The sequence below is a fragment of the Garra rufa genome, chromosome 17, assembly GCF_049309525.1.
Source record: "Garra rufa chromosome 17, GarRuf1.0, whole genome shotgun sequence".
Lineage (NCBI taxonomy): Eukaryota > Metazoa > Chordata > Actinopteri > Cypriniformes > Cyprinidae > Garra > Garra rufa.
In genome coordinates, this window is record NC_133377.1 from 1,703,007 (window position 1) to 1,719,161 (window position 16,155).

General features: G+C 35.7%; 1 protein-coding gene across 1 annotated transcript in view; it reads left to right on the forward strand.

The window, feature by feature from the left end:
- Nucleotides 1-16,155, forward strand: part of csmd2 (CUB and Sushi multiple domains 2) — a 425,673-nt gene that overhangs the window by 250,169 nt on the left and 159,349 nt on the right. The window contains exons 16-18 of the mRNA XM_073822409.1: nucleotides 8,158-8,340; nucleotides 10,954-11,280; nucleotides 13,731-13,925. Coding sequence (XP_073678510.1) covers nucleotides 8,158-8,340; nucleotides 10,954-11,280; nucleotides 13,731-13,925 — 705 coding nt within the window. The remainder of the gene's footprint in view (nucleotides 1-8,157; nucleotides 8,341-10,953; nucleotides 11,281-13,730; nucleotides 13,926-16,155) is intronic.

Genomic DNA, 16,155 nt, shown 5'->3' on the forward strand with positions numbered 1-16,155 from the left:
GTTCACTTCCAGAACAAAAATTTACAGATAATGTACTTACACCCCACTGTCATCCAAGATAATCATGTCTTTCTTTCTTCAGTCATAAAGAAATTGTTTTTTGAGGAAATAATTTCATGATTTCTCTCCATAAAGTGGACTTCAATGGTACCTGCGAGCTTTGAACATCCGAAATGCAGTTTCAGTGCAGCTTCAACCTCAAATGCTTGTCTTGTTTAACTCTGCAATTTGCATGCGTACACTGTGTAATCTCATTTTCTCTTTCAACTTCAAAATCGTTTTACAGTACGTCGCTGCAGAAGTACTAACCCAGTGTTTTCAAAATGAACATGCAAAGAAGGTCAGACGCCCTTTAGTCTAAGTGTATTGACCCAGATTACACAGAGTATGCATGCACATCGCATCGCCCGCCGGGGGGGGGGCGCACGAGTATTGCGGGGGGGGGCGCGGACCATCAGCAGAAAAATAAATATAGAAACGTAAACAGCCAAAGGACGTAACTTAGAATGAGAGATGATAGTTGTGTGAAAGACAAGAGAAAACCATAGATTAATTCGCACAGACCCAGGCAGGTGCTGGTCATTCAAAAACTCAATGCAGAAAATTTGACGAGGTATAATTGCTCTCGGCTTCAAAGTTAAAATGACTTGCAACTGTCGCTTTGTCGTGTCCAGCAGATATGTCTGGACGCGACAAAGCGACCGTTGCAAATCATTTAAACTGTGTGTGAGCACATCATAAATAGAACGTGGCAGCAGATTACTGTCGGGGATTTGCCGTGTCTAACTCAACGGCAGAGTTCAGCTCACGCAGGGGCGAAATTTCCACTTGGGGCTTTTCAAAATCCTGTTTGTGTCCTCCCACTTTCAAATGGTTTTGTAAAAGTAATCTCTTGTATTGTAGAATGCACGCTCAGTGCCGCTGATTCGCGCGATCGTTAAAATGAAACCAAAAGTAAAACGCACACTTGCATTCAAAAGCAATTTTAATACCCCACGTTTAGAGATCGACTCCCCAATGCGCGCATATTAGGCTACATAAAATATCTAGGCTGTTATTAGTATGTGGCTATAATAAGTTGTGTAGTTGTCTATAGCTCTGTATCATGATGGGAAAATTCGGTCTCTATTTGCACTTTAAATATTGAAAGAGTAGCCTACTTTGGTTATGGCTGCATTTATTGTCTACACGATTAAGAAAGAACTGTGTCGGTTATTTTTTTTTGTTATTTATACTGTAGATTCTGTAAAAATGCAGTGGCTGCCTCTAATTTAAATGGCTGTACTTAGAGAAAATAAACATCATGTACTCATATTTTCATTCATTCCTGTCCCTTGCTTAAGGCGCAAAATAAATATATAAAAAAGGCTTTGAGAATCAGCCCATTTGCTTGTAAAACATCTGCAATCAGAATCAGCCATGAAGAATCAAGATCGGCATATTACTAAAAATAAATTGGGTGCTCCTATATTTTTTTGGTGCTCCTAACTTTTTGAAGTTGGGAGCACCAGTGCTACCAAGTAAAAAAGCTAATTTCAAGCTCTGCTATGCCTTAGGACAGCATGAAACCCACACACACACAAAAAAAAAATATATATATATATATAATTAAATAACATAGAGAATTACAATAATAACAGTTATTCTCCCTGTGCTATTTTTTTATTATTATTTTTTTTTTTGTTTAACTAAGAAAGCATTAATTTTTCATTATGTTCAGTAAAATCATTTATGTGGGATAGGTATTTTCGGGAGGGGGGGGGGGGCGCCAGATTTTTTTTAAAGGTTTAAAGGGGGGCGCGACCAAAAAAGTTTGAGAACCACTGTATAATTCTTCAGCTGGGATTGTTTAGAGCCCTTTGAAGCTGCACTGAAACTGCATTTTGGACGTTCAAACTCATAGGCGCCAATGAAATATTCCATATGGACATAATTCCTGAAATGTTTTCCTTTAAAAAAACATGATTTCTTCACGACTGAAGAAAGAAAGGCATGACCATCTTGGATAACAACAGGGTGAGTACATTATCTGTCAAGTTTTGTTCTGGAAGTGAACTACTCATTTAACCCCCTGGAGCCACTTTTTTGCCAAAATACACTTTTTTGGACTTCAAAATCTCAACACCCATTCACTGCCATTATAAAGTTTGGAAGTGCCAGGACATTTAATAATGCAACTCTAATTGTATTAATCTGAAAGAAGAAAGTCATATACAACTATGATGGCTTGAGGGTGAGCAAATCATGGGATCATTTTAATGTTTAAATGAAAGGGATTGTTCACCCATACATTCAAATTGTCATCATTTACTCACCCTCAAGTTTTTCCAAACAAACCTCTATGTGTTTCTTTCTTCTTTTGGAGACAAAAGAAAATACTTTAAAGAACAGCTAATAACAGCCACTGACTTCCATAAAATAGAGGGGAAAAAGAAGAAAAACTTGCTATTGAACTTTCAGTGGCTGTGGTTTGGTTACCAGCATTCTATAATAATAGGTGGGACATTAGTGTTTTTAATTTACTCAAGTAAATGTAAAATGTATCTGTACTTTATCATGTTTTTTTCTTTGGAATACTTTTACTTTACTAAATTCCAAAGCATAATGTCATACTGTTTAAAGGAGCTTTTGCCATAGGTGCACTTGCGCATAGTTGTTCAGTTAGCTTTGCAAGTAGGTCTCTTGAAGCATTTTGAAGACGTCTCCACAGTTCTGCTGGATTTAGTCTCAGATTGTTCTGTTTCTTCATGTCATTCCAGACAAACTGGATGATGATGATGATGAGATCAGATCTTTTTGTGGAGCACTGGCTGTTGTCAGACTCTTAGTGCAAACTGGGTTATTACAATTAATGGCTAAATTAATGTTTGAAAATGTAAAATGATATTTCCTGACACACTACAGCAAAATATAGAAATAACTGACTCAGAACCATTTTTTAACTGATGAAAATACTAGTGTTCAAATATTTTTGGCCTCCACTGTATTTCATATTTTAATAAAAACTATGAATAACTGTGATTGAAAAAAAAAAAAAAAACTGATTGATATTTTTTAAAAACGTTGGTAGATCACCTTTGTAAAAAAATTGTCATATAGCTTTGGAGTACTATGATTATACATTTGGTAACTATCATGTCAGTAGAGTATTCTCAGTTGAAGACTCTTACCAGGGTTGTCATTGCAGTGATGATCTACCACTGTAATAAAAAAAACGCATTGTTCTTTTTTCCTCCTCTATTTCTGTTACACCATATCCTCTTATATCTCGTATGAATCAGATGGGTGGGCATGAAAATCCTTTGAATGCTTGTTTACTCTTTGTTTACTTTGTTCTTGATTGCATGTCATTTTTAGAGCGAAGCAGACGTTTTATAATGAGGTCATTGTAGGGTGTCCGCATTGATGTCATAGACATACTTGGTCAAATCTCTTACCTTATGATTTCCTTTGAGCAAATTTCTCAATTTTCTTGTGGCTTCCTGCTATTTGCAGCACTCTCGGGGTATCAGCTGAGAATACGGGAACAGCCTGTTCTTTTTTATTTCCTTTTTTTCGCTTTCTATTTCTCGCTTCACCATTATACCTTTCGCACACGCGGTGAGGGTCATCAAAGCAGCCTGTGATCGTTTAACCTTGCTGGAATGAGGGCCATGGGATGGGAAGAATATCATGCAAGAGCGCCTACTAATTCTCAGGTTTCAGAGTCTATGTCTGATTGGAAAGGAGAACACCAGAGCTTTCATCCTGGCCCTCTTTCAGAATTGCACCGCACATGGGGGACTTTGGCATATTTCATAAAATACAAACCAATATTTGCTGTCAGATCCACAATAAGCCTCCAGGCCCTTTGTTTTTTATCAATTTTATCCACTACAGAAACATAAGACGAAAGCGGAGCAGTTTTCAACCCCCCCAACATGATTAAAACAATGAGAGACACTTAATTAAGATGAGGATTCTCTTTGAACCTCTGCCTCCCTGCCTGCAGGACAAGATGCAGATTTTCAGATTTTCAAGCATAATTGTTCAGAAAGACAATGCTGGTTTTGAGCTAGATTCATACATAAGTATGCGATATGTGAACTAATTAATTTAATTGACCAAACGAATCACATATATCAATATTTGCTGAAAAAATCTATGTCTCTATATATATATTCCAATCCAAAATCTTCAGATAGCAACAGTCTGCAAAGCAGTTAGATGACGTCAATGCTGGTCGATCATACTACATGTCAGCATGTTGCATTGCTTTGAGGCTAATGGACATCCGAGCATCTTTGACGCTCCATTAAGAACAGGGCATCATAACTGATGACAAACACGCCGTTATTATTAATAATTTATTTAAGATCTGATCTCAGCCATAAAAAAGAAAAAAGACATGACACACAGAAAGCAGGCATGCCAGGGGCATATCCTTTTCTGCTCTACACTAGAGGATTCACATTTAACTTTTTCACTCATGTTTTCCCAATGCTTCTTCTGCATTTATATAACTCACAACTGGAGCTCCAAAGAAGCTGAATGGTAGTGTGCTGAGGGAACTGTTCGTGTCAGAGTTTTCATAATATTTTATTTGTATTATCCTGTATTTTCCAGTTTTCTCTTTGACTGTAGTTTAAACTGTAATTTATTCCTGTGATGGCAAGGCTGAATTATTAGCAGGATTACTCCAGTCTTCAGTATCACATGATCCTTCAGAAATCATTCTAATATGCTGATTTGGTGCTCAAGAAACATTATTTTCAATGTTGAAAACAGTTGTGGTGCTTCAGATCCGTATCACTGCTGCTTCTGTTTGTAGAGCGCATTTTGAGGATTCAAATTGTTATACTCACCGAGATACGGCTGAATACAGGAGCGTAGCCTATTGCCGACCCCAGGTGCATGCCGGGGAAAAAATCATTCTTAACTCGTATGATGGGTAAAGATGAATGAATTTATTTGTACTCGTGCCTTCCTGCATTATTAGTAATCCTTCATTAGGAAGTCAATGACTTCCACCTGTGTTCTGCGAGTTTAAACAAAATCAAAGTGACATGAATAAATCATAGGAAATTTGAAATGGGTAAATAACAAATGCCGCCCCTTATGAAAGTGCACATGTCAGCTCTCAAAGACAGTTTGTTTGTCACCAAGCAGAAGACAGCTGTAACAAAGTGTTAGCTGGGACACTTAAGGAATCGCGCATACAAACACTCCCACAGGGATGAATTGCTGCGGAACATTTGTCAGCTCAGGAGACGCTTTCTCTCACAATCCTCTTGCCTTAACTGATTGGTATGGTCAGAAGTAAACTCAGGGTGTAAATCCCAAGATAAAGGATAGACATTCAGTCCAGGTAGAGGCCTGTCACCTGTCCAAAGCTGGAAAAATGTTGCCTTCTCTGGCAGTGTGTGGAGGTTAGAAGGCATCAAGAAGACATCTAACTGTTTATACATCATCTGCTCTGTTAAAGTGGCCTAGGCCTCTGAGAGTTTATTTATTTATTTATTTATTTATTTTTGTGCACTATGCATTTTAATTCATATTGGAGCATTATAGCTTATTAACATGGTAATTCCAATCTTTATCAAAAAGTTAATAGTAGTGGTGGGTGATATACTGGTAGACACCAGTAGAGATTTTGGACTATGGTTTCTATCGCGGTTACACAGTCACGTGACATTGCTGTGACATTTGTACGTGCTTTTAAGCATTGAGGTTTAAAAACAAGTGATTTTATGACCAGACCACAAGACAAATAAATAGCTGTAATGATTAAAATAACCCTTGGTTTTTGTAATACTGTGTGTAGTTACCTGGATGATTGGCGACTGTTTTTTTTTTTTTTTTTTTTTTTTTGGTGATGGTTGTCACTTGTTTGTTCTGAAATGTTAAACTGAGCACTCTTCTTCAGAAAAATCCTACAGGTTCTGCAGATTCTTCCGTTTTCCAGCATCTTTTGCATGTTTGAACCCTTTCTAGCTGTGATTGTGTGATTTTGAGATGTATTTTTTTCACACTGAGGACGATTGAGGGACTCAAACTCAACTATTAAACAATGTTTAAACATTCACTGATGATTCAGAAGGAAACAATGCATTAAGAGCCAGGGGTTGAAAAGCTTTTGAATTTGAAGATCAAGGTAAATTGTACTTATTTTGCCTTACGGGAAACATGCAAGTATCTTCTGTTGCTTCCGAAGGGCAATACTAAATGAAAAAAAAAAAAAGAAAAAAAAAGATATTTCAACAAAATACAAAAATGTTCAATCTTCATCCTGTTTAAAAGGTTTTACCCCCGGCTCTTAATGCATCATGTTTCCATCTGGAGCATCAGTGAGCTTTTTAACCTTCTGCAATAGTTGCATAGGAGTCCCTCAGTTGTGCTCAGTGTGAAAAGATGGATCTCAAAATCATACACTCATTTTTGGAAAGGGTTCAAATACACAAAAATGCTGAAAAAACAAATAATCTGTAGGACCTGAAGGCTTTTTCTGAAGAACTGCAGTCAGTTTATCTGTTGAGGACAAACAAGGGACTCATAAACAGCCATCACAAAAAAAAAAAAAAAACATTCGTAGATCATCCAGGTAACCACACACAGTATTAATAACCAAGGGTTCCTAAACTTTTAAAGGGTAAAGCTATTTTTTATATTTGTTTTTGTCTTGTGGACTGTGTGTAAACACCTTTTATGTTTTTGAAAGTATCCTCGCAAACACAGTGATTTAAGTCTCGAGTATATTGGATCCAGGCAGCTCTTAAAGTGACAGCAGTCTAATATTCCTGCTGTTTCTCATTTATGTTAATCAAAAAAACAAAAAACAAATATATATATATATATATATATAATATATATATATTCTTATTCTTATTTATACGTTGACTGTTTACTTGTCTTCAGTGAGTTTGAAAGTTTTTTTTTTTTTTTTTTTTTTTGTCTCGTATTAGTTTTTTGTATTAGAAATTTCTATGGTAACTATAAAGAAACTATATTGGCATATATATATATATATATATATATATATATATATATATATATATATATATATTGTTACACAGGGCTCGAAATTGTGACCGTTTTGGTCACATATGCTCCCAAAATTTAACCTGCGCGACCTCAAATTATATTTGGGAGCATTTGTGCGAGTGCAAGAAATTGTCGTGGTGCGACTTGGTTTCGTTTCTTTACAAAACGTTCGTTAGTCTTTCTACTGCACAGACTGCTGTGAGCTGATACAGTGACAGGTTCGCCATTCTCTCCAACATTACATAACATTTAAACTTCAGCTTTACGTTATTTCCTTTAATGCAGATTTAAGATTTTAGTCCACTAGTCAACAGTAAGTTGATTACATGTTTGTTACATATTTTAGCTAATTTGGTTATATTTTCAGCTACAGTCCCAAAAATAAAGGTTCCAAGAAGGGTTTCACAGCAATGCCATAGAAGAACAATTTCTAGTTCCCAAAAATACCTTTTAGTGAACATAAAATAAAAAAAATTTGTTTGCTTGAAGAACATTTTAAAATTCTAAAGAACAATTTCTTTACCTTTTGTGGAATGGAAATGTTCCATAAATGTCATGACAGTATATAAGCTTTACTTTTAATAGTGTACCTATAAAAGTATAGAACTGTTAGTCATTGTTGTCACATGCAGAAATCCACAGATGTTTCTATAATCAGAGCCGAAAATGTGAAAATAGTTCTAGGTATCTTACTAGATCTCGTTCTTTGTAGCGCTCTCTCTGTCTCTTTCTTAGTAGTGGCCTCTTTCTCTAGCTTTGGCCTTGTGATTCTAAAGGGTATAAGGGAACAGAGTGAAAAAAGACAATTCATTAGGAGAGCATGCCATTGGGGAACCAATAGAGGCAGTTTGCATGAATGTGCTTTTGCTGTCAGATGGAGTGAAGTTAGAAAGACAAACGCAAAGGAGTATAAGGCTTATATGTGTAGGTGTGTGTAATTTTAGAAAAATCATTTGATTTCTACATATGTGACAGAAATTGTGACAGACCATATATAGACCATATAGTTATAAATGGCCACCCTGGGATACAGAGATACTGATCTTATATTTGACTTATCTTTCTTATTTTAAAACCTTGATGGAAATTAATTTTTGCAAGGTATAACTATGTCTCATGCTGCTTTTTATTTTTCAGAAATTGACCAGGGTGGATGCGGAGACCCTGGAATCCCAGCCTATGGCAAGAGGGAAGGCACAGGCTTCCGACATGGAGACAAGCTATATTTTGAGTGCCTTCCAGCCTTTGAGCTGGTAGGAAAAAAGAACATTACCTGCCAGAAAAATAATCAGTGGTCAGCCAAGAAGCCAAGCTGCGTGTGTAAGTGACAGACCTTACCCAACATGCATTACTTTCCACACCCACATGATCACACCTGGGAGGATAGTGCACCATTATTACTGTCTGGGCACGTCAGAATGTGAATCTAATGGCAGTGTCTTTAGCGCAGGATGTCCCCGCCGATACTTCCTCTCACCGGCTAAGCCTTTAAATCATTAACTATAACTCAAGTTAAAGCCAATGTGACAGTTCATTTAAGGCATTTAGCTGCTTTATTTACTATATTAGTGTCTTAGAATGAATTTACTAAATTTAACCGAACTGAAAAAGCTTTTTTGAACAGTCTGGAATTATAAAAAGACATGTTTGAGTAGTGAGTAGAGAATTTTTCTTTTCTTTTTTTGCCGTTTAGATGGTTGAATTGAGTGTCATATCATTCAACGTTGTTTGGCAGTTAATGCTTGTCCAACTTGTTTTGATGTTATTGTTCTTTCTCAATTATTTGGATTTGTGTATACCGTCAATTTGCCCTAGACTGTAGTCATTTGTCACTCTAATGGCTACCATCCTATTACATCAGTGAAATTGCAGTTGACTCACAACTTTGTTTTCTGCTATTTTATGACATTATTATTAGCTCAGACAGCAAAGTCATTCATACGAGGTGGAACCATAACGATTCGTCTTCAGTCCACCACTGAGCTCATTTTCATTCTCCCCATGGCTATTTAGCGATGCTTATTGCCCTCTCAGCTTTGTCCCAAATCCTGAAAATGAGTTAATGCCTGCAGATATTCCCAGCAGATAAACACTCTCTTTCTCTGCAGCATCTTCGGTCGTATTATCTAGCAAGATCACAGTATACATATACACAGGGGCGTCATATACCTAATATTTTATTCACTATTATTTTAGCCACTCACTTGGCACTTTTCGGGGGTACATGAATAAGAAAAACAGTGTTTTAAAAAATGCAGTTGCTACTTTTGAGGGTAGGACCTGTTTATTAAGTGTTTAAGTTCAGGTTTCCATTGTTCAGACAAAACGATGGTCCCACCGCAAAGTCACGCCATTGGTTGAGCCAATGTTGCTGTGTCTGGTTCAACAAATTGATGTATGTTTCTACAAAGACATAGTGTTTACACTTTTAGAGGAAATCAACATACGAATGGCTTGCTTCTGATTTCACATAATTCTGAAAGTACAGTTGAAGTCAAAAGTCTACATACACCTTGCAGAATCTGCAAAATGTTAATTATTTTACCAAAATGAGAGGGATCATACATGTAATGCATGCTATTTTGTATTTATTACTGACCTGAATAAGATATTTCACATAAAATAAATTTACATATAGTCCACAGTTTTAAAATGTATAAAAATGAACCCGTTCAAAAGTTTACATGCACTTGATTCGTAATACTGTGTTGTTACCTGAATAATCCACAGCTGTTTTTTTTTTTTTTTTTCAAGTAGTAGTTGTTAATGAGTCCCTTGTTTGTCTTGAACAGTTAAACTGCCTGCTATTCTTCAGTAAAATCCTTCAGGTCCCACAAATTCTGTTTTTTTTTTTTTTTTTCAGCAATTTTGTTCATTTGAATCCTTTCAAACAATGACTGTATGATTTTGAGATCAATCTTTTCACAGTGAGGACAACTGAGGGACTCATATCCAACTATTACAGAAGGTTCAAACACTCACTGATGCTCCAGAAGGAAACACAATGCATTAAGAGAAAACTTTTGAATTTTAATATAAGGGTAAATGTAACTTTTTTGTCTTCTGGGAAACATTTAAGTAGCTTCTGAAGGGCAGTACTAAATGGAAAAAAAAAATATATGTTTAAGCAAAATGAGAAAAAAAAAAAGTACACATCTTCATTCTGTTCAAAAGTTTACACACCTAGCTCTTAATGCATTGTTTTTCCATCTGAAGTCCCAGTGAGTGTTTGAACCTTCTGTAGTAGTTGCATTTTCATTTAATTTCTATTTATACAGCTATGTTCTCTCGTCTTATTCAGGTCGCTACTGCATTTTGTATGACCCCTTTTATTTTGGTAAAATAATTAACATTTTGCAGATTCTGCAGAGTGTTCATAAACTTTTGACCTCAACTCTGTTAACATTGAATTTCCAGAATCACTCTTAAAAATAAAGTTTCTTTAACGGCATTCCATGAAGAACCTTTAACATCCATGTTGCACCAAACAAAAAGTTCTTTGAATCAGTAAAATGTTCTTTGCATTTAGAGAAAAAAAAAATATATATTTTAAAAACTATTCACTGAAATGTTCTTTGAGAAAACAAATTGTTCTATAGCATCACTACAAAAACCCTTTTGTAACCTTTATTTACAAGAGTGTATATAGGCAAAATAGTGACAATTTTCAGAAAATGTCTGTTGTCAAAGTCTGAGAGGTCTTATAAGTTGCACTTACAGATGCTGCTGTCACACTGCACACATCCTCCAAGCTGTAATTTTTCCTCTCCTGTCTTGGTGTATTGTTTAAGCAACAACAAATGACCTCCCTATGCATTGTGAATTGATTTTAGCTTCAGTGGCAGTTTTAATCTCGAGTCTGCCTCACAGTTTGACACACGACGCCTCCTGTGCTTAACTGTTGCTTGTTTTATCTCTTTGTCCTTTTCTCAGTTTCGTGTTTCTTCAACTTCACAACTCCATCTGGGGTCCTGCTATCGCCAAACTACCCACAGGAGTATGGAAACAACATGCACTGCGTGTGGCTGATCATCGCCAAACCAGAGAGCCGCATCAACCTGGCCTTCAACGACCTGAGCATGGAGAAACAGTTTGACTTCCTGTCTATTAAAGACGGCGGCAAGGCAGAGTCACCAATTCTGGGCACCTTTTCTGGAGATGTGCTGCCATCACCCATCACTACTAGCGGCCATGTAGCCCGACTGGAGTTTCTGACTGATCATACTTACACAGAACGGGGCTTCAACATCACTTTCACCAGTAAGACTGCTCTAGATTTGTGACTTTTTTATTTTCTGTGGTAAAAAATGAATAATTAATTCAAGTTATTTTGGGCAAACCTGTTCGCACTTTTAAGTCTAGCGTCACATTGAAGTTAGAGACCAAAAAGTCAATGTATAATAGATAACAATAGCGTTCAGATGTTTTGTCATGCACCAAATTTGAAAAGTTTCTGGGAGTTAAAAGCTCAGAAGTTGTCTTGTTATATGAGACGGATTAAGGAAGTTTTTTTTATTTCCCCTCAGGAGAGAATTGTCTTTATTTCACGACTGAATATCTGTCGTCCTTCAGTAATCACTATTCACGGGGCATAGCATATGGCAGCGGCGTTGATAGATGCTTGAGTATCCATGTGAGGAAGAACAACACGAGGCAGAGATTTAATTAGAATTTATTTCCAAATACATATATAATTAAATAAAGCCACAGTTAATTGAAGCTGTCTGGAGGTGATCCCACATGGTTTGACTCCCCATGTGGCGTGTTTTTGGGGGAGTGGGAGGGATGCTCCAATCATTCATGCTAATTAAGGAGATGACAAACTCCATCGAAAGGCTCGTTGGCACATGATGGTGATGAATTACATTCACAATCGTTGGGTTTGAGACCCTTTTTGAAACATGTTTATTATGAAGAAGGAATCCATTTTCCAAAGCATGAGGAACTCAATAAGCTTTAAAAATGTTAGTTTTACATCAAATATGTTTATGACAGATGTATTTGGAAGTAGCTTTTATCTGAAATGAGACATTTTGTCAGCTTTTTACATTCCCTAAATTCGAATCGAACCCATGACCTTGGCTTTGTTAGTCCTGTGCTGTACCCGGGAATGAACAGACTTTCTGGAGAGATTTTGTCTGCTGGTAATACATCTTCTCTGAAGTCCTATCGATGGCTACTGAGTAGCTCCAAGCTTTCCAGTGAAGCAAGAAACTTTGAGAGGCACATAAATCAATATTTTGCTCTAACTAAAATGAATTAGTGTAGTTATACAGCTGAAACGATGAGCTGAAAAGGCTTCAGTTCAGTGGCCATATTGAGAACTCCCTCTTTAATTTATAAGTGGCCTTGTTAAAGTTGTCCATTCATGAAAACGAACTTTTTTTCCTTCTTTCTTTCAAAATGAGGACAGACACTGGACAGAAATGCAACAAAAGATACAACAAAAGCAGTAATCTTGTGAAATATTTTTACTGAGTAATATAACTGCTTTCTATTTGAATATATTTTAAAATGTAATTTATTCCTGTGATCAAAGCCAAATTTTCAGCATCGTTACTCCAGTCTTCAGTGTCACATGGTCCTTCAGAAATCGTTCTAATATGCTGATTTGAATAATAATAATGTACTCAACTAGCCTGGAAAAATCCAGACCCTAATCTATTAAGATTAAAATTGTGAATTTACTATATATCAGAATCCGAATGAAATTCAATTTATTTCAATTCTAAGAAATAAAGTCAGAATTGCATATTTATATCACGAGTTTATATCTTGCAATTCAGACTTAATATTTTTTCTCTGAATTCTGATTTGTTTGTTTTTTTTCTTCGAATTGTGAGAGATAAACTCTTAATTGCGAGTAAAAGTCAGAATTCTGAGATTAAAAACTTGCATTTGTGAGAAAAAAAAGTGAGAATTACAAGTTTTTAGTAGGGATGCACCGAATATTCAGCGGCCGAAAATGGCCCAAAAGTGCATTTTCAGTTTTCGGCCGAAAGATTTTTATCACCGAAACAACACGGCCGAAAGAGTATGTTGACACAAACAGAAACCGCAGCCTGCACGTGCTTGTCTGAAGCAACACGTCTGCGGTGTGGACGTATTTCAGTATATCTGCTGTATATTTCTGTAATATACTGCAGATATACTGCAGAATTACAGTATGTTCAGTATATATGTTGTATTCCCAAATTGTAAGTCACTTAGCATGCAGTACTCTTTCATATGTGACCCTGGACCACAAAACCAGTCATAAGGTTAAATTTAACAAAACTGAGATGTATACATCATATGAAAGCTCAATAAATAAGCTTTCTACTGGTGTATGGTTTGTTAGGATTGGACAATATTTGGAAATACATCTATTTGAAAATCTGTAATCTGAGGGTGCAAAAAAATCAAAATACAGAGAAAATCACCTTTAAAGTTCTCCAAATTAAGTTCTTAATGCATATAACTAATCAAAAATTACATTTTGATATATTTACAGTAGGAATTTTACAAAAAAATCTTCATGGAACATGATCTTTACTTAATGTCCAAATGATTTTTGGCATAAAAAAAATCAATAATTTTGACCCATGCAATGAATTTTTGGCTATTGCTACAAACATACCCCAGCGACCTAAGACTGGTTTTGTGGTCCAGGGTCACATATTTCATATTCTTGCCTCATTGTTTTTTTTTTTGTTTTTTTTTTCCTGCAGCTTTCCGGCACAACGAGTGTCCCGACCCTGGCGTTCCAGTAAACGGAAAGCGCTTTGGTGAAAGTCTACAGCTTGGCAGCAGCATCTCTTTCCTGTGTGAGGAAGGGTTTATGAAGACCCACGGATCTCAGACCATCTCCTGCATTCTGAAAGATGGAAATGTTGTGTGGGACAATGCTGTGCCACGTTGTGAAGGTCTGTCCTCTCTCTAATAAATATGCAAATTTCATAATCAACAAGTTTGCTTGTAACAAAAAAACAAATCATATACTTCAGCTCAGTTTGCTCTTTATTGAACTTTTCGAAAGTGCGTTCCATTTGGTTTTTCAATAAGTGCGTTCGGAGTCAGCATGAACTGTCGGTGCAGCTGAAATGTCAGTGGAACAACAAGTCGTAATCTTTACTTCCGCAGTGTGCTCAAGAAGTATTAACTCTCTGAATTCCTACAAATAATAATAATACCGAAAAAAAACATCCTCTTTTTTTAATGAAATGTTCTGGTGTAAACTGCAAATCATTTCATGCCATTTATTGAGCAGTGCCTTTTATAGATGCCCTTCAGCACGCTGTTAAAAGATGAGATCATCCACCTCAGCCGTTGAACACATTCTTCTTTTTAAATTTTTCATTTCAGGAAAAATACTCAAGTATTAGGGAGAGAAGACGGAATTAAAGATGTTGTGGATAAAACTGCGTTCATGCAAAGATCAAGATACAAAATTCAGTCAACAATGCTGCACTTTAAACCTGCAGATTCCTTTTTTTTTTTTTTTTTTGAATATAGTCAAGAGGTTGAATTTGTGATGTTTAGATCCTCTCTTGGTCAAATATTATGCTATGCAATTTTGCAGGTAATGAATAGTAGGCTGTTTGAAGCAAACATTTTATATGTGACCTGTCTTGCCCTCTCTTCCTTAGTTTTCACTTCTATTTTGACCTTTTGTGATCTTTCCATCTGGTTTCTTTACATCTTTTGGGATTTCTGTGATTTACAGTTTGTATTTTATGGAAGTACGTTTATGCCACTGAGTAAAAATAAAAAGTTATTACAACTGTTATCTCACAATTCAGACTTATTTTTCTCAGAGTTGCGTCATACAAACTCACATTTACAGTATGACTTTTTTCCTCAGAATTGTGTGATATAAACTTGCAATTCTTCATTTCTCAGAATTTCAAGTTTTATTCTGATTCCAATACAAGCTTACAAATTTAGCCCTTTTTTCCAGAACTGCTCGACATAAACTCACAGTTGCGAGAAATAAAGTAAAAAAAAAAGTGTGAGTAAAAAAGTAAGCATTAGGAGTTTTTAGCTTGCAATTTTGTCTTTATTTCTCACAAATGTGAGTTTATATCATGCAATTCTGAGGAAAAAAACGTTGAAATAGTTCATTTATATCGGAATCACAATAGAACTTGCAATGAATTAACTATTTTGACTTTTTTTTTTTCTCAGAATTGCGTGATATCTCGTAATTCTGTGTTTATTTCTGAGAATTGAGTCCAGTTAAATCCAAAGGTCACATTTTGAGGGGGGAAAAAGACTGATATCTTCTCACAATTATGACTTTATTTCTTTATAACTTTAGAACTCACAATTGCGAGTTTATCTCTCAATTCTGCCTTTATAACTCACAATTTATATCACATTATTCTGACTTCATTTCTCAGAATTGAGTCCAATTGAGTCCAAAAGTCAAATTTTGAGGGGGGGGGGGAAAGACTGATATCTTCTCACAATTGCGAGTTTATATCTCTCAATTCTGCCTTTATAACTCACAATTGTGAATTTATATCACATTATTCTGACTTCATTTCTCAGAATTGAGTGTTAATTGAGTCCAAAAGTCAAATTTTCAGGGGAAAAAAGACTGATATCCTCTCACAATTGTGAGTTTATATCTTACAATTATGACTTTATTTCTCAGAATTGCGACTTTATTTCTTTAACTTTATAAACTCACAATTGTGAGTTTATATCTCTCAATTCTGCCTTTAGAACTCACAATTGTGAGTTCATATCACATTATTCTAACTTTATTTCTCAGAATTGAGTCTAATTGAGTCCAAAAGTAAAATTTTAAAGGGGGGAAAAGACTGATATCTTCTCACAGATGTGAGTTTATATCTCTCAATTCTGCCTTTATAACTCACAATTGTGAATTTATATCACATTATTCTGACTTCATTTCTCAGAATTGAGTGTTAATTGAGTCCAAAAGTCAAATTTTCAGGGGAAAAAAGACTGATATCCTCTCACAGATGTGAGTTTATATCTTACAATTATGACTTTATTTCTCAGAATTGCTACTTTATTTCTTTATAACTTTATAACTCACAATTGCGAGTTTATATCTCTCAATTCTGCCTTTATAACTCACAATTGTGAGTTTATATTTCATTATTCTGACTTCATTTCTCAGAA